Source organism: Amyelois transitella, chromosome 30 (assembly GCF_032362555.1).
Source record: "Amyelois transitella isolate CPQ chromosome 30, ilAmyTran1.1, whole genome shotgun sequence".
Lineage (NCBI taxonomy): Eukaryota > Metazoa > Arthropoda > Insecta > Lepidoptera > Pyralidae > Amyelois > Amyelois transitella.
Genome location: NC_083533.1, coordinates 1,896,267 through 1,922,639, shown reverse-complemented (window position 1 = coordinate 1,922,639; position 26,373 = coordinate 1,896,267). Strand labels below are relative to the sequence as shown.

The 26,373-nt window shown below is 39.2% G+C and overlaps 2 protein-coding genes across 6 annotated transcripts in view; one reads left to right on the top strand and one right to left on the bottom strand.

Moving 5' to 3' along the window:
- Positions 1 to 26,373, top strand: part of LOC106142097 (ankyrin repeat domain-containing protein 50) — a 76,516-nt gene that overhangs the window by 10,280 nt on the left and 39,863 nt on the right. For all 5 annotated transcript variants that reach the window (XM_060952872.1, XM_060952869.1, XM_060952870.1 and 2 more), the window contains exons 2-15: positions 8,522 to 9,146; positions 9,782 to 9,924; positions 10,747 to 10,941; positions 14,677 to 14,795; positions 15,323 to 15,450; positions 16,274 to 16,368; positions 17,426 to 17,553; positions 17,901 to 18,579; positions 19,454 to 19,585; positions 20,247 to 20,346; positions 21,818 to 21,917; positions 22,396 to 22,518; positions 23,452 to 23,585; positions 25,212 to 25,370. In XM_060952872.1, coding sequence (XP_060808855.1) covers positions 8,791 to 9,146; positions 9,782 to 9,924; positions 10,747 to 10,941; positions 14,677 to 14,795; positions 15,323 to 15,450; positions 16,274 to 16,368; positions 17,426 to 17,553; positions 17,901 to 18,579; positions 19,454 to 19,585; positions 20,247 to 20,346; positions 21,818 to 21,917; positions 22,396 to 22,518; positions 23,452 to 23,585; positions 25,212 to 25,370 — 2,591 coding nt within the window. In that variant the 5' untranslated portion in view covers positions 8,522 to 8,790. The remainder of the gene's footprint in view (positions 1 to 8,521; positions 9,147 to 9,781; positions 9,925 to 10,746; positions 10,942 to 14,676; positions 14,796 to 15,322; positions 15,451 to 16,273; positions 16,369 to 17,425; positions 17,554 to 17,900; positions 18,580 to 19,453; positions 19,586 to 20,246; positions 20,347 to 21,817; positions 21,918 to 22,395; positions 22,519 to 23,451; positions 23,586 to 25,211; positions 25,371 to 26,373) is intronic.
- Positions 11,423 to 13,221, bottom strand: LOC106142096 (rutC family protein C23G10.2). The gene is made up of 3 exons (XM_013343723.2): positions 13,062 to 13,221; positions 11,941 to 12,164; positions 11,423 to 11,582 (listed from the first exon to the last, which is right to left on the bottom strand). The coding sequence occupies exons 1-3, from the start codon at positions 13,127 to 13,129 to the stop codon at positions 11,449 to 11,451; spliced, it is 426 nt and encodes a 141-aa protein (XP_013199177.1). The 5' UTR covers positions 13,130 to 13,221; the 3' UTR covers positions 11,423 to 11,448.

Below are 26,373 nucleotides of genomic sequence, written 5' to 3'. Positions count from 1 at the left end.
AATCATTAATTAAATCACACATATCACTACATTATTATTCAATTATAAAAAAGAAAGGAATTATAATTCCGAGGACAGTCCAAACCAAGACCTAAAGATAGTCGTCTATGGAATAAAATGATTTATCTAATAGAAACGCTTTTAATTTCTTCTTAAATTCTACAAATTTCAGCGTAGTTTTAATTTCTTTTGGCAATTTGTTGAAAGCCTTATATGCTTGGTATTGCGCACTGTGCTTCATTATAGCCAAGTGGGGTACAATGCCGTGCCAGAGATCCTTTCTCCGAGTGAGTTCACGTAACTCTCTCTGTTCGTTTGACTCTATTGCAGGCAATCATTTTTTGCTTTAAACGATTTCATAATTGTTATACGTTTGTTTAAGTATAATAATAATCTTTTTATGTGAATAACTAACAGCGTCCCCAGGCTCGCTCCCTTGGAAATTTCGGGATAAACAGTGATTTATATTTTATTTCAGGTAATTAAAATTTCTACCCGTGTACTTAATTTTATTAAAACCGTTTAGTAGTTTATCTGTGAAAGAGAAACACGCACACACATCCGCGCAATCTAACAAACTTTCGCATTTGTAATATTAGTACGAAGGAACGTACAGTGGCAATATCGGCACATTTAATCGACACTAAATCCCAACACTACGTTGGATAACACTCGCTAAAAGCGGAGTTCTCATTTGTCCGAATGTCGGATACCAACGTTTGTCTGAATCGAAATCGATATTTCGAAATATGTACATCGGTATTTTTAGCCGTCGTGTTTGCGTTGCTATCATCGATGTTTCGATATATGAAGACTTATTGTTTTGTATCTAGGGTACTGTGCTTTTGTTACGCGGCTATTCTTCACTTTGCTGTTTTGTGCATTCTTTTACTCGACCACCAAAAAGGAAGGAGTGTGTTTTTCGCCCTCAGTTTAAAAGTAGGTAAGAGGAAAAACTGACAAACATACAAAGGAAGTATTATAAGTAGAATTATACCTATCTATATGTAGGAAGTAGGATAGAGCAGGGCGATCGAAAGATGCGGGGTGGGGGGCGGTCAGGCGGTCACGCGTATTAGAAAGAACGCTGGTTCGCCGTATTAAATGTTTCGCTGCAAATTGCTTATAACGACTATATCTCAAAACCTATTCGTCTGATTTATATACTGTAATTGTAAATGGCAATTTTAGTCTACATGAAAAGCCGAAAGTAATAAACATATTTATTTGGATAAGGATTAATACTGAATTAAAGAAAATTGGTTTCAAAATAACTTATGTTTATAATGAAAAAATAATCTTAAAAAATGAACATAAAAGTGGTTATTGTAAGTAAACCTTAAGAGATAGATATATGCTCTCGCGGACTTTTTTGTGGCAAAAAATGAGTACTTCACATCTTTAGTACATTGTTTTACTATATCATTGTTGGTTTGCGCAGCGTTCGCGTGGAAAGCTCGCAGATGGCCGACTCATTCAACTTTCACCTGCATTGTTGACGTTTCCCGTAGGAAATCCGGGATAAAATGTAGCCTATAGCCTTCCTCGATAAATAGACTATCTAACAGTGAAAGAATTATTCAAATCGGTTCAGTAGTTTCTGAGATTAGCGCGTTTAAACAAACAAACAAACAAACAAACAAAACAAACTCTTCAGCTTTATAATATTAGTATAGATGAAGTGGTATAAGCGTTAGGTAAAGCGATCAAAAGAAACAATCGCAGTGATAAATTACCGTTTGATTATGACAGTATTGACAGATGTTGACAGCTGTCAATTCTGACAGTCTATAAATAACGTTAATAATTGTCATCAGTATATTTATATAGCTTTTGTACATCACCTTAAGCATAAGTTTTAGGATAACTTATTTTTGTTATAATTTATGTGCAATAAGGGGTATTCTATCTATCAATGTAAGTATATTTAGTAATTTGATACTAGCAAACATGCATACATCTTTCTCCTTTACGGGGTAGGCAGAGCCATATCAGTCTTGAAAACATTGTAAGGTCACGTTTAGCCGCACGACTTAATGATGGAATTGAGATTTAAATAGTGACAGGTTGCTAGCCCGGCAGTACCATGTGGTTCCCGGCACCAATACAAAAAAGAATAGGACCACTCCATCTCTTTCACATGGATGTCGTAAAAGGCGACTAAGGGATAGGCTTACAAACTTGGGATTCTCTTTTAGGCGATGGGTTAGCAACCTGTCACTATTTGAATCTCAATTCTATCATTCAGCCAAATAGCTGAACGTGGCCATTCAGTCTTTTCAAGACTATTGGCTCTGAGATGGAGTGGTCCTATTCTTTTTTGTATTGGTGCCGGGAACCACACGGCACGGCAAGACTGGACACCATTCTGAATTTATTGCTTTCTGGCTTATGAAGACAAATGCTGGGTTAAGTCCGTTACAATGAAAGACATATTTGAATGGAGGTTACATTATGATATCCCTGTTTGCTATACACCCACCATTATCGTTACGACATACAGAGCGTATAATAATTATATCTAAATTATATCTAAATTCAAATATCGACCCTATGCCGGTTGAATAAGATATCGTTTCGATAAAGATGCGGTTGTATTTATAGAAACGATCACATCATATGGGAAACATGTGCGGTAGTTATTCATAACGTAATTATTGAGTGCTCAATCAGGTTATAGAGTGCGCATTGACTCGAGAAACAACGCGAGAATTACTTTTGTCACAGATCTTTTTAGTTTATATGCACTTATTTGATTAGCTTTTAGTGCCGTGTGGTTTGCGGCACTTAAGAATAAGACCACCCCGTGTCTTCACCATGGATGTTGAAGAGGCGGCTAAGGGAAAGGCTAACAAACTCGGGATTCTTTTTGTAGGCGATGGGCTAGTTATCTGTCACTATTAGAGTCTCAATTCCATCATTAAACCATACAGCTGAATACGGCCTATGGTTATATATGATTAGCTTTTACATACATACATACATAAAATCACGACTCTTTCCCGGAGGGGTAGGCAGAGACTACCTCTTTCCACTTGCCACGATCTTCATGCAAGCTCGGCGGTTTCGGGTACTGTTGACCTGACCCTTTATCAGGACGTCCTTAATTTGATCCAGATACGTTCGTCTAGGTCTTCCCACTCCGACCTTTCCCTCCACACTCTCCTTGATTAGCTTTTAACCGGAGTTTTGCCCACGTGGGAATTTCCAAATTAAAGAAGGCTGTGTTTGATTAGAATGATATATCTACAAAAACATCAAAATCGGACCTGTGGTTTAGCTGTGAAAGCATAAACAATTGTTTTGCGAATTTCTATAATTATGGCATCGTCTCTTTAACCCAAGTACCCAAGTTAAGTGATTGACTAAGGAACATGCCATTATTTATTTTAAAATATAGTATCGTTGTATCGGTCAGTATTTAAATAACTAATAATTTCGAACTTTCTTCGAGACTAACTCAATCTGTGTAATTTGACCCGTATATATATTTATTTATTACTTACCATCAAATGCTGCTTAGGTGACACTTAGGAATCGTTGGTGAAAACGGGCAAGTGTCACAAGAAATATAAATTCAGTTACTTTTTCTTAAGTTTTCATGTTAAAATTACATTTTCTCACTTTGACGGTTCAAGGTTCACATGGAAATGCGCACTCTTTGTGAAACAAAAGATGTGTCATGCCACCTCTATGCTCGTAATCATATCATTGGTAGTGTTGAGTTGATCGATCAATCAATCAATCGATAAAACAGTGTTTCTTGATCTATTTGTGTAGATACCTCCTCCGGGAGGAATCATGGTTTCATGTATCACTTCACTACATATTGTGAAGTCCCTCCCATTATCTCTGTCTGTATGTATGCCCTAATCTTGGCAAGTTTTGGATGGGTTTTGTTCCTGTTTGACATGTTGGAAAGAGGATTTTCTGAGGTTTATACCTATAAATCTAGCCGGGGCGTATTGCTAGTGTATGTATAAAAGCTTTGACGGCCTCTGTGGCGCAGCGGTAGTACGCTTGTCTGTGACACCGGAGGTTCCGGGTTCGAATCCCGGCCAGAGCATGATGAAAAAAGAACTTTTTCTGATTGGCCTGTTTCTTGGATATTTATCAATATAAGTTTTTATTATAAAATATAGTATCGTTAAGTTAGTATCTCGCGACACAACTTTCGAACTTACTTCGAGGCTAACTCAATCTGTGTAATTTGTCCCGTATATATTTATTTAATTTTATTTGTAGCGAACAGCAGAAAATGCAATACGTTGCGATGGCAGACTAAAAAAAAACCCAACCAGACATAACAAAAAGATGATTTTTGAAATGCATTCAAAATGAAAGAGTGAGAGGGGCCTCGATTCCATTATGGCGGACATGCGGGCTCATTTCCCGCGCTTTTTTTTAAAGCAGCTCGCATAGCCACTCGGCCTATTCAATTTAAAACCATTGCAGTTTATAAATTCAGCACAAAGCCAGTGAAGAAATATATAAAAAATAGCTTCAACTTGGTAACTAGGAGGCTCATTTCGTAAGCAGAGGGTGACCGGCAAGGTTTTTGACAAATGTCGATTGATTGAGATTTTTTTTTAGGCGATGGGCTAGCAACCTGTCACTGTTTGAATCTCAATTCTATAATTTAGCCAAACAGCTAAACGTGGCCTATCAGTCTTTTCAAGATTGTTGGCTCTGTCTACCCCGTAATGGATATAGACGTGACTATACATATGTATGTAAGTATGTCTATTGATAAAATACAACATTTTGTCTTATTTTCACTTTTTCTGTCATCTCTTGTCTACCCTGCAAAGGATATAGACGTGATTATATGTATGTATCTTTGTATATAAGAAGAATCCCAATGATCGAAGATCCCAAGTTTAAAACTCAACATGGCCGTCCGAGTCTTTTACTGTTCTCATTGTCTACCCCGTAAAGGGTAGAGCCGTGAAATATGTATTTACGTTTTCCCTAATAAATTCTGTTTTGTATCAGAATGTGGAGTAACCGGGAAGCGGTGGTTGGTAATCTGCTCGTGTTATATTTAGACAGACTTGTCCGTGGTAATCTTTTAAACCTTTCCAAGTTCTGAGCGTAGGCGCTTGTGTGTGTATAGGGTTGTCGCTGCTATAGTTTTTAAGCATTTCATACATATATTACAGTGGAGTGTAACAATAGTGGAGTGGGAAGACCTAGACGAACGTATCTTGATCAAATTAAGGACGTCCTGGTAAAGGGTCAGGTCAAAAGTACCCGAAACCGCCGAGCTTGCATGAAGAGAGTTATGAATGTGGACGAAGCGAAGAAAGTGTGCGGAGATCGTGGCAAGTGGAAAGAGGTAGTCTCTGCCTACCCCTTCGGGAAAGAGGCGTGATTTTATGTATGTATGTATGTATTACAGTGGAGGGTAGGCAGACACTAAATATTTCCACTTGCCACGATCACTCGTTCATCATTCATCCATCCACATTCATAATTTTCTTCAATCAAGCTCTTCCATTATTAGGTATTATAAGTCGTCTTTTCCGACAATAATTAGAGACTAACTGGCGAATGGTCATGACGTACCTAATTAGTGTCGTAAAAGGCGACTAAGGGATAAGCATATAAACTTGGGATTCTGCTTTTAGGCGATGGGCTAGCAACATTACACTATATGAATCTCCAGTCTATGATTATGCTGAACCTGGCCTATCAGTCTTTTCAAGACTGTTGGCTCTGTCTCCCCCGCAAGGGATATAGACGTGATTATATTTTTTTATGTAATTGATTGTCATTGTCTTTCAACTGTTTGTTGGCCAAACGCCCTTAAGCGAATTTTCTGTAGAGAATTATAATATCATCACTAGTACTTGAGTTTATCAAAATTTAAACTAGAAAATAAAACGTTTGACAGCCCTATGACGGGCGATACAACAGCTGATACCAACCTTGCACTTTCTCGTGTAGGCGTGATCGACCTTAGGGGAGTGAGACCCACTGATGACAAGTATGGACCCTGCCCACACACAGTGATCCGAGTGAAACCGGTGGATTTTATCATGTTAATGTCCATAATTGTGCCGTGCGGTTCCTGGCATTAATATAAAAAGAATGACTCCACTCCATCTCTATACTATGGATATCGATAAAGGCGATTAAGGGTTAGGCGTATAAAATTGGGATTCTTCTTTTAGGCGATGGGCTAGCAACCTGTCACTATTTGAATCTCAATTGTATCGTAAGCCTATCAGTTGATCGTGGCCCATCAGTCTTGCAAGACTGCTCGGCTCTGTTTACCCCGCAAGGGATATAGACGTTATCATATGGATGGATAGTCCATAAAAGCTTGTAGCACCAGTAAATCGGTATCTGAAACCCATGTAACATAATTTTGTCGCTTTGATGAAAATTGAAGCGTTGAAATTATGATATCTTGAAATCTCCAGAAATTATAACACCTCCATTTTATGACGGAGGTTAAAAATTTAACTCTACCACGCCGCTGAGCACTCGGTGAATATTAAATTAGTGACGTCATCTGCTTGTTCAATTTTTAACCCGTCGGATGTCGGGAGTACCTAGGGATATATTTAAATAGCTGTATGCATAATAATTGTACCTATTATATTTTACTGGAGTATCTTCTTTTAGGCTTTGGACTAAGCAATCTGTCACTATTTGAATATCATTCTTTGTGCCGTGTGGTTCCCGGCACCAATACAAAAAAGAATGGGACCACTCCATCTCTTTCTCATGGATGTCGTAACAAGCGACTAAGGATAGGCTTACAAAATTGGGAATCTTTTTAGGCGATGGGCTAGCATCCTGTCACTATTTGAATCTTAATTCTAACATTTATCCAAATAGCTGAACGTGGCGTGTCAGTCTGTTCAAGGCTGTTGGCTCTATCTACCCCACAAAGGATATAAACGTGACCATATTTATGTATGTATGTATAGTAACAAGTAACTTGAATTCATAAATTTAACTAGAAGGACAACAGTGAAACAGTACCAAAAGTATTATAAGCATTCCCAAGTGTTTCAAAAGAACTTTATTGTCCACGCTTTAGATAATAAAATTGAACGAAAAAATTGAACTAGAAACTTAAATGGATTTCCTCCTTACGCACAATTGGAGGAAGTCCTAGAGGAGTCAATTTAAAAAGTGCGTAGGTACCTATTTGAGTTTAGTTATTTAGGTAGGTACCTATTTAACCGCTTTCAAAAATAGGCGGTTCTCAGTTTAACCTGCATGTATGTATGTATGTGGCTTTGTTTGTCCGCGATTATCTCGCGTTTTCGCTGAACAGATTTTGATGCGGTTTTCAGGAAACTGTTTTTAAAAATTTAACCGACTTCAAATAAGAAGGATATTGATTGTAGGCGGTTCGTTTTTTACAAAAGTATCGTATTGGTGATTTCAAAGTGATTTCGTAACGCAACTAGGATCTTTTCCCCCCATTTATCACCCCCCCTGGAGTGGAGCCCAGGTGGTTCCAACCTTTTTTTATCGCGCGAAAAACTATCGCCATTTCGCTTTTTACTATGACGTGAAACGGGATAGCGATGGTTTTTCACAGAAGAATATGATGACGCAGGATTGGGTAGCCCAAATAAGACTCGCGAATACAAAAGTTTTTACATAACTAGCTGCGCCCGCGACTTCGTCCGCGTGGAATAGTTATTTCGGGCATCATTAATAATTTTATAATTAATAATTTTCCTCGTTTTTTTTTTTCACATTTTCAATTATATCTTCTCTCCTAAAAGTTGCAGCGTGATGTTATATAGCCTAAAGCCTTCCTTGATGAATGGTCTATTCAACACAAAAAGAATTTTTCAATTCGAACCAGTAGTTCCTGAGATTAGCGCGTTCAAACAAACAAACAAACTCTTCAGCTTTATAATATTAGTATAGATTCTCTCATAGGTTCTTTACCCAAAAGTTGTTCTCAATCCAGGTTTACGTTGCTGATATAGTAAAAGTGTATCACATATACATACATACATACAAACATACATATGGTCTATATACGTCTTGAAAAGACTGAATGGACACGTTTAGCTATTTGGCTTAATGATAGAATTGAGATTCAAATAGTGACAGATTGATAGCCTGTTGTCCAAAAAAAATACCCATGTTTATAAGCCTATCCCTGAGTCGCCTTTTACAACATCCATGTATCACATATACCTAGTTAGCGGAATTCCGCTTTGATCTTTCAAAAGTTTATACAAAAACTGTTGATGGATTGCTCTTTGGGAAGCCGGCGAAAGATTGAAAGGGCATTGAGGCTCCCTGAAAGCCTATACAGGATGTTTTTTTTTTGCATACAGGGTGTTTTTTTTAGTATACAGTGTGTAAAGGAAAATGGCTGCGATGATACTATGTATGTATGCATCTAGGTGTGTTTGACATCATGCCTTTTTACATCTTCTCCTTCAAGATCTGTAATGGTATCATTTACTGCAACAGTAAATATAGAGAAAATTATGAATCAATGAGACAATATTAAGTTTCTTTTTTCTTGTTGCAGATATCGCATGCAGCCATGGTATCAACCGAAAGAAAAAGATGAACATTAAAATGTAAAAGTTTCGTCATGTGCAGATGATAAAATGACGTGAATCTTACAAATTTTGTGATAATTCAACGCAGCATACGTATAATATATATAAGGCCTATAAAAATACCCGGGTTCCTGTAGTCTTAGTGTCAATTAATCTAAAGCCAAAGTCATAAAAAAGAAAAAAGGTAACACTACCTCTAAAAAAACATATTTTTTCTAACCAAAGCTAGTTTAAGATGTCGAATGATATCCCTATATATAGTCAGATAGTACCAAAATCGCAATACCGCGCGAAGAATTCGAAAGCGTCTACACGCGCGCAGAATTTGGCGCGAACTGACTTCGATCCGTTGAATTTCAACAATGGCGGCAACTTTCAAATGTCGAACGCCTTAGACAAGATGGAGAGGGTAGAAAAGAAAGAGTCAAGGAGGTCTCGTGACGAGACTAAGTCGAGGAGGACCCAGAATAAGAATAATGACACGACCGAGGGGAAGGTAGAGGCGTATTTGAGGCAGAATCAGGTCAGCATGAGGCAACAACAGAATAGACATTCCGCGGTGAGGCAGGCGGAGCATAGAGTTAATCTGAGGTGAGCTTCTTTTTTTTAATTTCACATACGTACGTGTCCAATGAAGGCTTAAGTTTGCAACAAGACTGTAACTTGTATTTTGGACCACACGTCTAATTTTAAGTTTTTGTCCAAAATATTGCTTTTAGATATGACACTTTGGGCGTTATAATAAGAAGCGGCGTCATTTATCGCCATGTACGTAGTTTTTGCTTTTATCGTATCGTCATTATTGCAAACACATGGATGTTGTAAAAAGCGACTTGGGATTCTTCTTGTAGGCGATGGGCTAGCAACCTGTCACTATTACATCTTGATGCCATACAGTTGAACGTGGCCTTTCAGTTTTATTAAAACTCTTCGCCTTGTCCACCCCACAAGTGATATAGACGTGAGTATCTGTATGTATGTCAATATTGTCAGCTAGTCTGATTGGGCAATAAAAGAAAGTGTTTGCCTTAAGACCAACTAAGGTTTATTACAAAACAATATTTACATGCCATACTTCTGGCGGAACATGTAAGATCACATATTTAGTCTAACACCAATTTGTACCATGTTTCAAGTAAATAAAGAATATTTCATTTCATTTCATTTCAAGGGATAAAAGTCAGCGCAATTAAAATACTTACTGAAAACTCCGTCACAACTTTCAGATCTCTACCACTGAACGACGCAGTGGCGTCTCGCACCCACGAGCGGACTCCTACTGAGCGTCATCGGGGGTTCCCGGAGCGGGACGGCACGAGGGAGCATCGGCGGGAGCGGGAGCGAGACAGGGAGAACTATCAGAATGATGGTGAGCTTCTTAGATTCTTGATAGATTGAGAGTCCCACTATCAATGAATGGTTGTACGGAGTGCAGGTTATACAAAGCGAATTACTGGAAGGTTATTTGAATCTCAATTTTATCATTAAGCCAAATAGCTGAACGTGGCCATTCAGTCTTTTCAAGACTGTTAGCTCTGTCTACCCCGCAAGGGATATAGACGTGACCATATGTATGTATTACGGGAAGGTTGCGCTGGTCTTCCTGCCTTCAGCAACACTCCCTTTCTTGACTCCAACAAGTTCTCTAAAAGTATTTCATACTGTTTTCTTACGCCGGCAGACTACAAGTAGTCCACTCAAAATAGACCAAAAAATAGGGCTACCCTTGCAATAATTTGCATAGAGCTGAAAATTGGTACAAACCTGCATATATACATATATGGACTAAAGATGAGACTTTTGATTTCTTTTTTAACAACTTAGCAACTACCTATTCTATTTCAAAATTGTGAATTACTTACTGAAGAACCATTGGGGATATCTAAATATTTCCAAGCGGAATATGCGCTTTAGAACATACCGGTTTCTGGCGAGTACTGCCAATTTATTGATCCAGCCAATATTATTAATGCGAAAGATTGTGAGTATGTCAGGATGTCAGTATGGATGTTTGTTACTCTTTCACGCAAAAACTACTGAACGGATTACGATGAAATTTGGTATGTAGGTAGCTGAAGACCCAGAATAACATATGGGCTTCCTTTTTATCCCGGAGTTCCCGCGTGTTTGATGGGGTTTCCATGCGGACGAAGTCGCGGGCGGCCTCTAGTATAAAATAATTTCATTCCAGGCACACCTCTAAGCCCTCAAGCTCCCAGAGCCGAAAGGGAGTCTCGAGTCAGGAAGTCCACTTCGTCTCACCGCGTCACTGAGAGCATATCAACGGATAAACGTAGATTCTACTGCAGGGAATGGGCCTTCCAGAAGATAGCTCACTGCTTGGAACAACGACCAGCGAGCAAGACCTGTGGCACGCTTATACTGGGTAAGTAAGCTGGGGTTACATTTATACTGGTTAGATTCGCTAGCGTAAGTTTATTAGGTCTTAAGTGAAGAAAATGGGCCTTCCAGAAGAAAGATTACTGCTTGGAACACTGACCAGCGGGCAAGATCTGTGGCACGCTTATACTGGGTAAGTAATCTGGGGTTACATTTATACTGGTTAGATTAACTCACGTAGGTTTATTAGGTTTTTGGGGAATTTACTGCAGAGAATGACCCTTCCAGAAGATTGCACACTGTTAAGAGCAGCAACCAGTGAGCTAGACCTGTGGCACGCTTATACCGGATAAGTTAGCTGGGGTTACACTTATACTAGTCCTTTTGAGCGAATTAATTTCAAACCAAAACTTGTGGACCCACTTACATCATATATACTGCACTTAAAAAGGATTTTCTCGTTATGTCCACGGCAACGGTAAATGACTTTTGAAATTTTGCACAAAGTCGTGTGCAATAAAAATTAATTTGAGTTGTAATTTATTTTATTGTATTAAACGCGCGCGCTGGTAGATTCGTTGATAACAAGGTCCCCGCTAAGGGCAACGGCTTCAATCTCGATGGCTGCACCTAACGGCAGCCTCGCCACCTGATACGTAGCACGCGCCGGGTAGTTCTTGGTGAAATCTGTAAGAAAAATAAAGTAAACGCAAACTCTTTGCCAATCCGGCTCGAAGGACCAATATTTAGTTTTGTTGAAGAAGTGTGGTTTTGTGTGAAGTTTAATGCAGAAATGCTAATGCATACATACATTAAACACGTCTATGTCAATATAAAAAATAAGAATAGGACCATTCCATCTCTTTACCATGGATGTCGTACAAGGCGACTAAGGGATAGTCTTATAAACTGTCCCCAAATTTCAAAGGTAGGTTTGCCTTGACCTTCCACTTCCAACCATGTATGTTTATATATTTCCTAAGGACAGTTTTTATTCATCCGTTCAACATGGCCGAAACTGACCAAACATGACTTATAAACGTACATTCTCCATAAATTTTGTTGACTTCAGCAAAGTCATCCAAATTCGCCAATAGTATGGTGGTCTTGACACATGACTCCAGCGACGCCCCTCCTGCCTCCAGGATGTGCCTCAGGTTGTCCAGGGCCTGTCTGGTCTGAGCACCCGCACCCTGGACGAGTTTGGAGGTCGTGTCCAGCCCTAGAACCCCGGAGACGTAAAGGGTTCTGTCTGCTAAGACCGCTTGGCTGGAACATAGAATAGGAATTATGTTTAGTTTTGGTTCGCATTTAATAGGCTTGTACCGAAAGGAGGAGGTTGTATTTATGCTCCAATCCGTGAAATCTTTGTAATCGCGATTTAGATTCTTCGCTGATATTGGCTGAGCGCGTAAATTTCTTCGCTATGATTGACAGTTTTTGTGTGACATTTAGTGATATCGCCACAGGCCTTTATTCCAATTGGCATTAGATTATTTTTCTGGATAAAAATTAAACCAAACGTGTTGAAAAAAGTCTTATGTCCTTACAAGACCTTTGACTAACTAGATGAACTGTGATAATGTAATTGTAACAAAACAAACTAATTTACTATCTGCGGCTTTCTCGTTTGCATTATAACTAAGTAGTTGATACAGGTAGGCTAAAATCCATTTACATAAATTAATACATATATTCCTATCTAATATAATGAATAAAAAATATATATATATATATATATAACTTCGAAAATAGTCATGGCACATCTCGATAGTGGGATTTGAACCCGTGCCTTTCTCCGCATCCCTCATTTTAACCGGGCACCTCACCGACTCGCCAACCAACGCTCGTCGGTCTAAAGATATTTCTGTTATATTTATACGTCAATGCCGTGTGGTTCCCGGCACCAATACAAAAAAGAATGGGACCACTTCATCTCTTTCCCATGGATGTCGTAAAAGGCGACTAAGGGATAGGCTTACATACTTGAGATTCTTTTTTAGGCGATGGGCTAGCAACCTGTCACTATTTGAATCTCAATTTTATCTTAAAGCCAAATAGCTAAACGTGGCCTATCAGTCTTTACAAGACTGTTGGCTCTGTCTACCCCGCAAGGGATAGGTATAGACGTGATTATATGTATGTATGTTATATGTCAATACAAACCTGTACGGACCAACCGGTCTATAAGTCTTGATCGTAGAAACAATAGTTTTTGTCACTTTTTGAGACATTTTTTAATAACAATACAAACTATTTTATTATAAAACGGTCGCTTTGTTCGCGTTTATGACAACAACTGATCTCGCAACTAATTATATTCGTATTATATTTGTCATACTATCTTAAACGAGGTCGGTAAATATGCCCTCTGCTATCTTATTGTGGATTTTTTGATAATTATTACGTGTATATTAAGTTTGTCTGATGAAAATTTTTGTATTTGTTAAATTTGTTGATTGATTGAGTTTGTCGGCAATTCCGTTTTCGCGTGAATTTTATATCCTACTCATATTTGTATGATATATGTGCCGTGTGGTTCCCGGCGCCAATATAAAAAAGAACAAGACCATTCCGTCTCTTTCCCATGGATATCGTAAAAGGCGACTAAGCGGTAGGCTTCGCGTGAATTTTAAAACATTTTTTATCATTTTGAAAGCTTGATTTTGATAGATATATACTCTAGTATGTACTCATATCACGTCCTTGTACCTTACGGGGTACACAGAACCTATAAGCATAAGGCTATAAGGACATGTTTAGGTATGCTTTATTACATATGATGGAATTGAGAGTCAGCTAATCGCCTACAAGAAGAAACCCAAGTTTATTCGCTTTTCCCTTAGTCGCCTATTATGAAGTGCCGGAAACCACACGGTACAGTCCCTATTTTGATTTAAGATTTAAGGTAGGAAGTCCATTCTCAGTTTATCTTGGTACCTGGGTCTCCTGTTTGTCATGACCTCAAGAAATAGATATCACGATTATTTTGACGGTCATTTCAATACAGTCTGGGGCAGATAAACTACTGAACCGATTTTAATCAAATACATTTTTCTGTAATTAAGTCATAGTAATAGATTGGAAAGTTTTTATTTTAATACTATATTGTATTGGAATACCCAGGCAAAAGAAAGATGCAGTCCCTGCCTACCCCTCCGGAAAAGCGGCGAGATTTTATGTAGGTATAAATGTATGTACATGGAACAACTAGGAAATAGGCCTTTCAGTCTTCCGAGAATGATGGTCCTGTCTACCCCGTAAGGGATTAAAACTTGATATGTTAATCTATACTAATATTATAAAGCTGAAAAGTTTTTTTGTTTGTTTGAACGCGCTAATCTCAGGAACTACTGGTTCGAATTGAAAAATTCTTGTGGTTGAATAGACTATTTATAGAGGAAGACTTTAGGCTATATAACATCACGCTGCAACTATAAGCAGCGAAGAAATAATGGAAAATGTAAAAAAAAAAAACGGGGTATATTATTCATCCTTGACGGCTTCAATTATACCCAAAATAACTATTCCGTGCGGACGAAGTCGCGGGCACAGCTAGTGATGAGGACAACTAGTCCTGATTTATGATTTTTGACGAAATAAAACTCTGGACTCGATAAAAAGATGTGTATTCGGAAAAACGTTCAAAAAAAAGGCGGGAAGATGTTTTCTTCTTTTTTTTTTTACTACCTATGGAAATTGCGCACAGATATGTAATTGGCGCAAACAGCTAGTGTAATAATAAAGAGATTTAATTAAAGTTATTTTGTATCGGTCACAGGCGACGCGGGTAGCGGGAAAACGGCGCTGTGTCAAGAGCTGAGCGAACCCGGGACGGGGCCACAAGCGAGACAGCAGCGCGCACTGAACAGGAGACTTCTGGCGAGACATTTCCTGCAGGTAGATAGTAATAATTATATTGTAAAAAATAACTTGTGAAACCGTCTGATCGAAAAAAAATGGATTTTTTTTTACATATAATATATATATGTATATACACACTTCCAAAAATATACCTAATCCCGGATTTTGAAAAAAAAAAAACAGGTTCCTGGCCCATAGCCCAACAGGTTCTCGTATGATTATTTTTTTACCTCTTTCTAAATACACCAATTAGAATGAGATACGTGTAAGTTTACGGAGAAAAAAATCATTTCCATCTTTTTTATATTAATCCAACTAGAAAGAGACATTACATACATATAATCACGTCTATATCCCTTGCTCGGTAAACAAAGTCAACAGTCTTGAAAACACTGATGGGCCACGTTCACCTGTTTGACTCGATGATGACACACTTTATTTTATTGCTGTCTCATTCTAATGACACGAATCATAATTAATCCAAGTTCACAGAGACATGTTACAGGCTCCGTCTACCCCGCAAGGGATATAGACGTGACCATATATATGTATGTATGTTGCAGACTCAAAACGAGAGCAGCCTCCGGCCCAGCGAGTTCATTCGTTCATTAGCAATGCAAATACTCAGTCACTCGTCGCGACGCGCCAGGAACGACAGCGAGAGACAGCACGCTAGCCCGCAAGCAGAGAGGTTAGTGGCTGTATACTGGAGTCTTCTGTCTGTCCATCCTAATAATCACGTCTAAATCCCTTGCGGGGAAGACAGGGGGCAGCAGTCTTGAAAGACTGAGTGGCTGTATACTGGAGACTTCTGTCTGTCCATCCTAATAATCACGTCTAAATCCCTTGCGGGGTAGACAGGGGGTAGCAGTCTTGAAAGACTGAGTGGCTGTATACTAGAGACTTCTGTCTGTCCATCCTAATAATCACGTCTAAATCCCTTGCGGTGTAGACAGGGGGTAGCAGTCTTGAAAGACTGAGTGGCTGTATACTAGAGACTTCTGTCTGTCCATCCTAATAATCACGTCTAAATCCCTTGCGGTGTAGACAGGGGGTAGCAGTCTTGAAAGACTGAGTGGCTGTATACTAGAGACTTCTGTCTGTCCATCCCAATAATCACGTCTAAATCCCTTGCGGTGTAGACAGGGGGTAGCAGTCTTGAAAGACTGAGTGGCTGTATACTAGAGACTTCTGTCTGTCCATCCCAATAATCACGTCTAAATCCCTTGCGGTGTAGACAGGGGGCAGCAGTCTTGATAGACTGACGGGCCGCGTTCAGCTGTTTGGCTTTGAGATTGAGATTCAAATAGTGACTGGTTGCTAACCTGTCGCCTATAAGAAGAATCCCAAGTTTATAAGCCTATCCAACATATACGGAGGAAAAGGCGACTAAGGGATAAAATTCAAAATTTGTATCATATAATGAATAAAAAATTTTAATTTTGAAGTTTATTCCTTAGTCGCCTTTTCCTCCGTATATGTTGAAAACATTGAAATTCTTATTGTTTCCTCAGGAGGGATTCAGAAGAAGAACGTCTGGTGAACCGGTTCCAAGGACTGGCAGACGACGCGGAGGAGAGTTCCAAACCTCTGCTGGCCGATAGCGAAGGTAATTTGTTTAATTTTACATACATATAATCACGTCTATATCCCTTGCGGTGTAGACAGAGCCAACAGTCCTGAGCGGACTGATAGGCCACGTTCAGCTATTTGGCTTTAAGATAGAATTGAGATTCGAATAGTGACAAGTTTCGTAAGCCTATCCCTTAGTCGCCTTTTACGACATCCATGGGAAAGAGATGGAGTGGTCCTATTCTTTTTTGTATTGGTGCCGGGAACCACACGGCACTTTAATTTTAGATGTAACAAATCCGATTCTGACAATGATGAACTTGCCTAGGTTGACTAAGCAGATATACCTACAAGGAGAGTGTGGAGGGAAAGGGAAGAGGTAGTCTCTGCCTACCCCTCCGGGAAAGAGGTGTGATTTTATGTATGTATGTATGTATTAACTTGCCTAAGAGATCTCGACCAAAATCGCAGTTATAGAATAATTGCCCGATTAAAATCTAATAAAATATAAGAAAAGATTTGTACTCTTGTTTGAAAATAAAAGTACTGGATTGATTTCTATACGAAATTTGGGACAAGGTAAATTATAAGTTGTAACAGTAACCACAAGTACAAGTAGTTATTTCCATCTCAAGTAATATTGAATGAATGGGAATGAAGTATTACTAATACTGACTAAAAAAAATTGACGGCCTCTGTGGCGCAGCGGTAGTACGCTTGTCTGTGACATCGGAGGTCCTCGGTTCGAATCCCGGGCAGGGCATGATGAGAAAAGAACTTTTTCTAATTGGCCTGGGTCTTGGATGTTTATCTGTATAAGTATTTATTATAAAATATAGTATCGTTGAGTTAGTATCTCGTAACACAAGTCTCGAACTTACTTCGAGGCTAACGCAATCTGTGTGATTTGTCCCGTATATATTGTACACATCTAAAACTTCTGTAATTGAATCAGGTAATGTCTTTTTTTTTTCTACAAGAGAATTTTTGGAAATAACTAGGTGAACGGTAAAAACAATTTTTAGCTAGTTCCAAAATTTAAACATTTATTTTTTCGAGCAATGTTATTCTGTTAAACTTGTTTTTGTTTTCAGACCAACGCACTGACGAGGAGGAAGGCGCCGGCAGCGGCCGTAGACAACGCACCATAGACCGCATTCACGAGAGGGAAGCGTATCTGGACTCTATGGTCGGAGACGCGTCGCTCAGCCGCGCTGATGATGTGAGTATTGTCTATGACTCACCATAGACATAGACTGAGCAAGCGAAGCAAATGAAGTTCCCAAATTCAGCTGTATTGTTTAAAGATGGAATTGAGATTCAGATAGTGGCAGGTTGCTTGTCCATTGCCTAAAAGAAGAATTTATTGGCCGATCCCTAAGTCGCCTTTTTTTTTGTCTTAATACTTGATTATTATTTTGTCATAACCTGTTAATCAATATAAACTATAATAAATAATCCTCGTATTTATATGCCTTGAATAATAAGTGATAGTAATATTTAAGTACTACTTAATAGTAATATACTGAAAAGTTAATCGAATAACGCCAATTTCTTTTCCCACCACAGTTGCCGGAAATCCTGCCGCGGGCGAGCGTCAAGCCGACCAATCCGTTCGTGTCGGACGACAAAGACATGCGCCTGTACGAGAACCACGAAAATCTATTCCTGCGCAACATTTCACAGCGGCAATCCAAAGAGTTGCGCAACTCGCGACTCCTGCGTCAGAGCTCCGAGCCTCTGAACGAGAAGAAACCGGCCGTTCTACAAAAAAGCCTGTCGACCGAACACAAAGACGACGACAGAAAAGTCGATAATAGCCCCCCGAAATCTCGCATACCGGTCGCCAACTTCAAATATCCGAACAAAAGCGAGTTGCGTTCAAACGAGAATTCACCGAAAAAGTGTGACAAAAACGAGACACCGGAATATCAGAACGTGGTCAATTCCATTCCTCTGACAGAGAATCACGAATTGGAAGTGCTTTTGGAGAAGAAACGTTCGCAGAATGACGATGTACCCCCGCCGATACCCAGTTTGCCAATAAGTTCTCGCACTGTCATTGCTAACGCGTATTATGATAAGTTGTTGTCGGAGCCGGAGATACAACAGGCGTTGCTGCCTCACAATTTGGAGAAGAATCCAGAGGAATGTTTCAAGAAAGCGTTGCTGTTTCCCCTGTTGGAGATAGACCCGCCTAAGCAGTGTTTGTTTCTGTTGGTCGACGGCATCGATGAAGGTGGCAATGGTGAGTGTTAAATGTTTGATATTTCTTCTTTCTTGGCTTTACATACATACACACATAAATATATACATACAATCACGTCTCTTTCCCGGAGTGGTAGGTAGAAAATATAACTCTTTTCGTGCAAGCTCGTCGGTTTCGGGCACTGTATGATATTAACAACTGTAGAAACTATAAGTTTCTTCTTCCTCCTGGCTTTAGTCCCGGTCGCATCCTCATCACTCTGGAGAGGAGCCCGGGGTGTGCTTTTGACCATGGATCCTGGATTGGGTGAGTCAGGTTTTTACGCGAAGCGACTCCCGTCTGAGCTCCGCAACCTTTGCAGGGGAACCTAAACAAAGCGTGTAAAAATCTGACTCATCCATAAAAATCTAGGATCCATGGTCAAAGGCACACCCCGGGCTCCTCTCCAGAGTGATGAGGATGCAACCGGGACTAAAGCCAGGAGGAAGAAGAAACTTATATTTTCTATAGATGTTAATATCATACAGTTATATGCGGAGATCGTGGCAAGCGGAAAGATCTATTTTCTAACTACCACTCCGGGAAAGTGACGTGATTGTATGTATGTGTGTGTGTATGTATGTATGTATGGATGGGTGTACGCATGTACGTGTGTATGTATGTATGTATGGATGGGTGTATGCAAGTACGTGTGTATGTATGTATGTATGGATGGGTGTATGCAAGTACCTACGTGTGTATGTATGTATGAATGTGTGTATGAATTTATTTATTTCAAACGTTATTGCACACAAAAAAAAATGTACAAAAGTGCGGACTTAATGCCGTTTGCATTTATTTATTTATGTACACAAAGTTCTATACAACATTTATGTGTGTACGTTAATGATGATCCTTATTATCTTATCCTCAGCGGTCCCGGACGGAGACTCGTGCGGCAGCGTGTCGGTACTCCTGTCCCGCAACCAGCACCTGTTCCCGCCGTGGCTTTTGCTCGTCTGCACGGCGCGGCGTCACGCCAAACCCGCCACCAGCCTGTTCACAGGTATTGTAGCCTTCTTCTTATTGTGTTTTTTTTTTTTATTTTGATTATTGTTTTGTTTATTTGTTTATTTATTCTTTATTGTGACAATTAAATTTGAAAAAAGTAAACAATAGTTGGACTTAATGCTAATATCATTATCTTACAGTCTTACTTTTGTCTTTACCTTTATTGGTTGGGTTGAGTTGTGTATGTAATAATTACTATAATATATATACTACAAACTTATACAAAACATATACTATACTAAATAAGGCTAAAAGCAAATGGCGTCATATAGTCACGTCTACATAGACAGAGCGAACAGTCTTAATAATCTTGAAAGGTCACGTTCAGCTGTGTATGGCTTTATGATGTAATTGAGATTCTATGTATGTATGTAAGTAAATGCCGTGTGGTTCCCGGCACCAATAAAAAAAAAAGAATAGGACCACTACATCTCGTTCCCATGGATGTCGTAAAAGGCGACTAAGGGATAGGCTTATAAGCTTGTGATTCCTCTATTAGGCGATGGGCTAGCGACCTGTCACTATTTGAATCTCAATTCTATCATTAAGCCAAACATCTGAACGTGGCCTATCAGTCTTTTCAAGACTGTTGGCTCTGTCTACCCCGTAAGGGATAAAGACGTGATCATATATGTATGTAGTCCCTCAATTTTCAGGGTTCCGCAAGATAACGTTGGACGAGTTGCAACGTGCGCACGTCGCCGCTGACGTACAGAGATACGTGTTGGCGAGACTGGACGCCGAGCCGAAATTGAGGTGAGTTGAATTAACATACATACATACATATGTTCACGTCTATATCCCTAGCGGGGTAGACAGAGCCACCAGTCTTGAAAAGACTGATAGGCCACGTTCAGCTGTTTGGTTTAATGATAGAATTGAGATTCGAATAGTGACAGGTTGCTAGCCCATCGCCTGAAAGAGGAATCCCAAGTTTATAAGCTTATCCCTTAGTCGCCTTTTACGACATCCGTGGGAAAGAGATGGCGTGGTCCTATTCTTTTTTGTAATGGTGCCGGGAACCACACGGCACTTTTTTTGTGTTGTTCAAGTTGAATTAAAATTATACTAAATGACCTGTTGTGTGGTTCCCGGCACCAATACAAAAAAGAATAGGACCACTCGCATCTCTTTCCCATGGATGTCGTAAAAGGCGGCTAAGGGATAGGCTTACATACTTGAGGTTGTTTTTAGGCGATGGGCTAGCAACCTGTCACTGTTTGAATCTCAATGCTGAGCTGAACGTGGCCATTCAGTCTTTTCAAGACTGTTGGCTCTGTCTACCCCGCAAGGGATATATACGTGACCATATGTATGTATGTATGTATGACCTGTTGTTCACTTTTCTGTGCTTCAATTTTGTATGCGATCCTCTTATTGTCATGTTGGCTGGAAGAGATGCCACTTAGGGATAAGCCCGCCTTTATATTTTATATTTGTAATGTACTCCTTTAGTGAACAATGAAACATTTCCTAGCGAAATGTTAATCGCAGCACCGCCCGTGGAAATTCAAATTCCCGTTTTTCCCATACCTGTGGAAATTTCCTGAGCAAAGTTCTGAAGATGCAAACTGAAGGTCCATTCTATCTTTTTGCTAAATTTTGTGAAAAACGGCTCGGAAGGTTTATTCTTACACCAATTTTTATGATATTTGGAACAGGGGCCTATATTGTATGTATGTGACCATATTAACCATACCAGAGATCGTGGCAAGTGGAAAGATGTAGTCTCTGCCTACCCCTCCGGGAAAGAGGCGTGATTTTATGTATGTATGTAGGTAACCATATTCATGGAATAAATGATTATGATTATGAAAAACGCCACCCACGCCCTCTTTAAAGATCGTAATACTAGGCCTAATTGATCCATTCATATAGTCACTTATATATACCTTGCGGGATAGACAGAGTCGGCATTCTCGAAAGACTGACGGGCCACGTTTAGCTGTTAGGCTTAATGATAGAATTGAGATTCAAATAGTGACAGGTTGCTAGCTCATGGCCTAAAAAAAGAATCCCAACCAGAAGAAGGTGGTTTTAGTTGTTGTGAAACTAAATTAACACCGGAACAAAAAAAAATATCATGATGCCTATGTGTGCCTATTGAAGTATGCAGAGATCGTGGCAAGTGGAAAGAGGTAGTCTCTGCCTACCCCTCCGGGAAAGAGGCATGATTTTTTATGTATGTATGTATGATGCCTATTGATGTAATTTTTATTTTTGACAGAGCTCGTGTTTCAAGCGATTCTACTGCAGCGGCCGCGGCGGCTGCGGCGTTAGACCATCTCAGGATTAAAAGCGATGGATGCCTGCTTTACTTGGAAAAGGTGTGTATTTCATTTTGTTACATTACAAATCCTTTACTTAGGGTTCGAATCCCGGCCAGGGCATGATGAGAAATGTACTCTCTCTGATTGGTTTGGGTCTTGGATGTTTATCTGTCTCTCTCTCTTATCTCTGCGTGTAGATGTATAGATGTCGCCACAAAGGCTTAACGTCTTAACGAGACTCAAGCCAGGAGTTAGTCGGTTGCTAGGCAACAATTAAATTATTATTAAATAAATAAATAAAATAAACAATTGTGTCTTTTTTTTTACATTATTTTAAACCATTACGCCGCTTCTTCTACACATGCGATTTGGAAGCGGTAGAAGTTATAATTAGATTTAAGTTATGTGACGTCAATAAATGATACCTTGTATCCAATTTTGAAAATAAATCTATTCTATTCTATTCATTGACAAATTAGCCACTGACGTGAATAATCAAAATACATAAGGTTCAAAATAATATGTCTTTTACCAGGTTTTGGACGGAGTGGCTGACGGCTTCATAGGTCTTAGGGAGATCAGAGATATACCTGGCACTTTGAACGGCCTGTATTTATGGTTGGCGCAGAGGCTGTTCCATGGCAGACGATTCACTAAGGTTAGTGATTTATTTGATATTACGAAGTTTTATCCCTTTTGACGGCCTCTGTGGCGCAGCGGTAGTACGCTTGTCTGTGTCACCGGAGGTCCCGGGTTCGAATCCCGACCAGGGCATGATGAGAAAAGAACTTTTTCTGATTGGTCTGGGTCTTGGATGTTTATATATGTATTTATTATAAAATATAGTAGCGTTGAGTTAGTATCTCGTAACACAAGTCTCGAACTTACTTCGAGGTTAACTCAATCTGTGTAATTTGTCCCGTATATATTTATTAATTTTTATTTTATTTATTGCGGGGTAGACAGAACCAACAGTCATGGTAAGACTGAAAAGTCACGTTCAGCTATATGAGCCATGCTGCTGAACATGGAATTGAGATTCAATTAGTGACAAAATGTAAGCCAATCGCCTAAAAGAAGAATCCCAATTTTATTAGCCTTTTCTTGTATGTTAGTTTTTTTTTTAACTCGTTTTAATTTTATTTCCATTTCTTGAATCTAATTTAAATGTAATTGTACCAAAACAAAATATACCATTTCTAGTGTTATAAAAATGACCAAGAAAGTTTATATCAGCTTTAAAGAAAATTATAATTTAATTCACAAACAACATCTAATAAAAATCACACTTCCTATTATAATTCAATCAAATTAGAATTAGTGTGTGTCTCGATATATAAAGATAATTTTTTATTTTCCAAAAATTACTATCTATATATAATAATTTGGTGATGATGATTGTCATTCTCTCATCTTTTCTCTGATTGAAGTTTTATACACATTTTTCAGGTTTACCTGGAAGAGATCGCTTTCAGTGATAAGGTCGCCTTTCGCTATTGCGTTTTTAATACATGATTGTGAATTTGCTGCAATTTATTGTGGTGTAATAAAGAGTTATTGTATTCTCTAATAGTATTTTTTATACTGTCAGGTCCGCCTCCTTCTGGACGTGTTGCTGGCGGCCCGTTGCGGTGTCACTGAGGAAATGCTTTACAAATGTCTCCTGACCAAGGAATACAGTGTTACCAGGGAGGACTTTAACAGGAGACTACATTTACTTAGAAGGTATTGTTTGCATCGTTATTTTACATTTTGGCTCTGACGTGCCCGTTTTTCTTATTGGACGTGTGGCAAAAGAAATGGTCCATAAATGTCTTATATAGTGGATGAGACTGCATAAAAACTGGTCATTGCGCGGGGCTTCCCCGTGGGAAATTTCAGAAAAAGAGCAGCATTTGTCTATGTCACTTCCGAAGGTCTCTTCTATATGTGTCATGTGTGGTATTTTTTAGACGTAGTCTACGTGACCATATGTATGTATAAAATAAAGTTTTGTTGAGTTGGTATCTCGTAACACAAGTCTCGGACTGACTTCGAGGCTAACTCAATCTGTGTAATTTGTCCAGTATATATTTATTTATATTAGGTAGGCTTATAAATTGGCTTATAAGTGGAAAGATGTAGTCTCTGCCTACCCCTCCGGGAAAGAGACGTGATTTTATGTATGTATGTATAAATTGGCATTTTTAGTCAATGAGCAGCGTCGCATGTAAGCTTTCAGATTTTTTTTTTTAAATTTCCACCTTCTTGTGTATTTCCATGTTTTATATTACATCTCTAGGTTATCAGTAAAGATCAGAATAGGTAGATTGAATTGGGGTCAATGAACTGAAATGTATATATAAATATGGACATGCCTCCGTCCGGGATTGCGGGATTTGTAAATTATTAAGATTTTTTCCGGAATTGTTACAAGTGGGATGAAGAATATATTAGTGGTAGCTGTTTTCCCCCAACTTCGTTCACGTCAATTGCAGTCCTATGTTACCCGCGGACAATGTAGTTTACTGTAAGTGGAAGTACTGAAATGGAATCCCGGAAAAGAGGCTTATCCATGTTATGCTTTCTATGGTAATTCATGATGCAAGTACATAAAATCAATCTACCTATTCCGATCTCTGGTTATCAGTATCTCTTTTTTTTTAAACACATATTATAGATCATGTCCACCCCGCAGGATCGTGGTGGTGGAGCGGCGCATCGGCCACCTGTCAATATTTTTTATGTGACAGTATCTCTGTATCTCAAACCGTGTGGTTCCAATAGAAAAAAGAATAGAAGTACTCCACCTCTTTCCCATGAATGTCGTAAAAGGCGACTAATGGATAGGCTTATAAACTCGGGATTCTTTTTTTCCGATGGGCTAGCAACCTGTCACTATTTGAATCTCAACTCTATCTTTAAGCCAAACAGCTGAGCGTGGCCTATCAGTCTTTTCAAGACTGTTGGCTCTGTCTACCCCGCAAGGGATATAGACGTGACCATATGAATATGTATAGTACATGCGGCGCTGCTCATTGACTAGAAATGCCAATTTATAAGCCTACCCAAGACTGTTGGCCCTGTCTACCCCGCAATATGTGTGTCCACCCCGCAGGTTCGTGGTGGTGGAGCGGCGCACCGGCCACCTGTCGTTGTTCCACCACTCTTTTTTTTAAACACATATTATAGCACCTTTGTACTAGAATTACTGTTATAAATGCTTCTGTATTTAATTTGTAATTTGTGTACATAAATAAATAAATAATTAAATAAAAACTAAATAAAATAAAAACTTTGTACCTATGTTTGACAAATAAATTGATTGATTGATTAATAATAATAAATAAATAGATCGTGTCCACCCCGCAGGATCGTGGTGGTGGAGCGGCGCACGGGCCACCTGTCGGTGTTCCACCACTCGTTCGCGGCGTGGCTGGCGGACGTGAAGCACTGCACGCGCCGCTACCTGTGCTGCGCGGCGGACGGCCACGCGGCCCTGGCCATGTATTACACGCTCGACGCTAAGAGGTTTGTTTGTTACATACGTACATACATACATACATACATACATTCATACATACATACATACATACATACATACATACATACATACATACATACATACATACATACATAAAACCACGCCTCTTTCCCGGAGGAGTAGGTAGAGACTATCTCTTTCCACTTGCCACGATCTCTGCATACTTCGTTCGCTTCATCATCATTCATACCTCTCTCCATGCAAGCTCGGCGGTTTCGGGTACTTTTGACCTGACCTTTTACCAGGACGTCCTTAATTTGATCAAGATACGTTCGTCTAGGTCTTCTTCTTTCCCTCCACACTCTCCTTGTATATCTGCTTAGTTAACCTGTTTTCATTCACTTGCTTATTTATAAACTAGTTCGCATGGAAACCTTATCAATCCCGCGGGAGCTCCGGGATAAAAAGTAGCCTATATGTTATTCCGGGTCTTCAGCTACCTACTAATTTCATCGTAATCGGTTCAGTCGTTTTTGCGTGAAAGAATAACAAACATTCATACTGACAACCTGACATACTCACAAACTTAGTAGGATTACCAAAAAGTTTTCTTGAAATGAATGATAGAAAATTTAAAAGTATATTAAAGAAGAGCTTAGTAGGAAAGCCTATTACAGCACGGAGGATTTTATTAATGATAAGCATGTGTGGCCCGAGCTCGACATAATGGCCTCTTAAATGCTTGTGCATTTTTGATATGATTTTGACATAATTTGTACAGTGTGTACATATCTTATTTTATCTTTATTTATTTGACGAAATATTCGTATTGAAATAATTAGTTTTACATTCATGCAAGTTTTTTAATGTAGACAATATGCACTCGTCCACGATTTAGATTTAAGAGATCTATATTTTTAAATTGACGCCCGGTGAAAATGCTGCAGCGTAGTTTGGTTCGCCGCTTCTTCTACACATGCGCTTTGGAAGCGGTAGTAGTTATAATTAGATTTAAGTGATGTGATGTCAATAAGTGATACCTTGTATCCA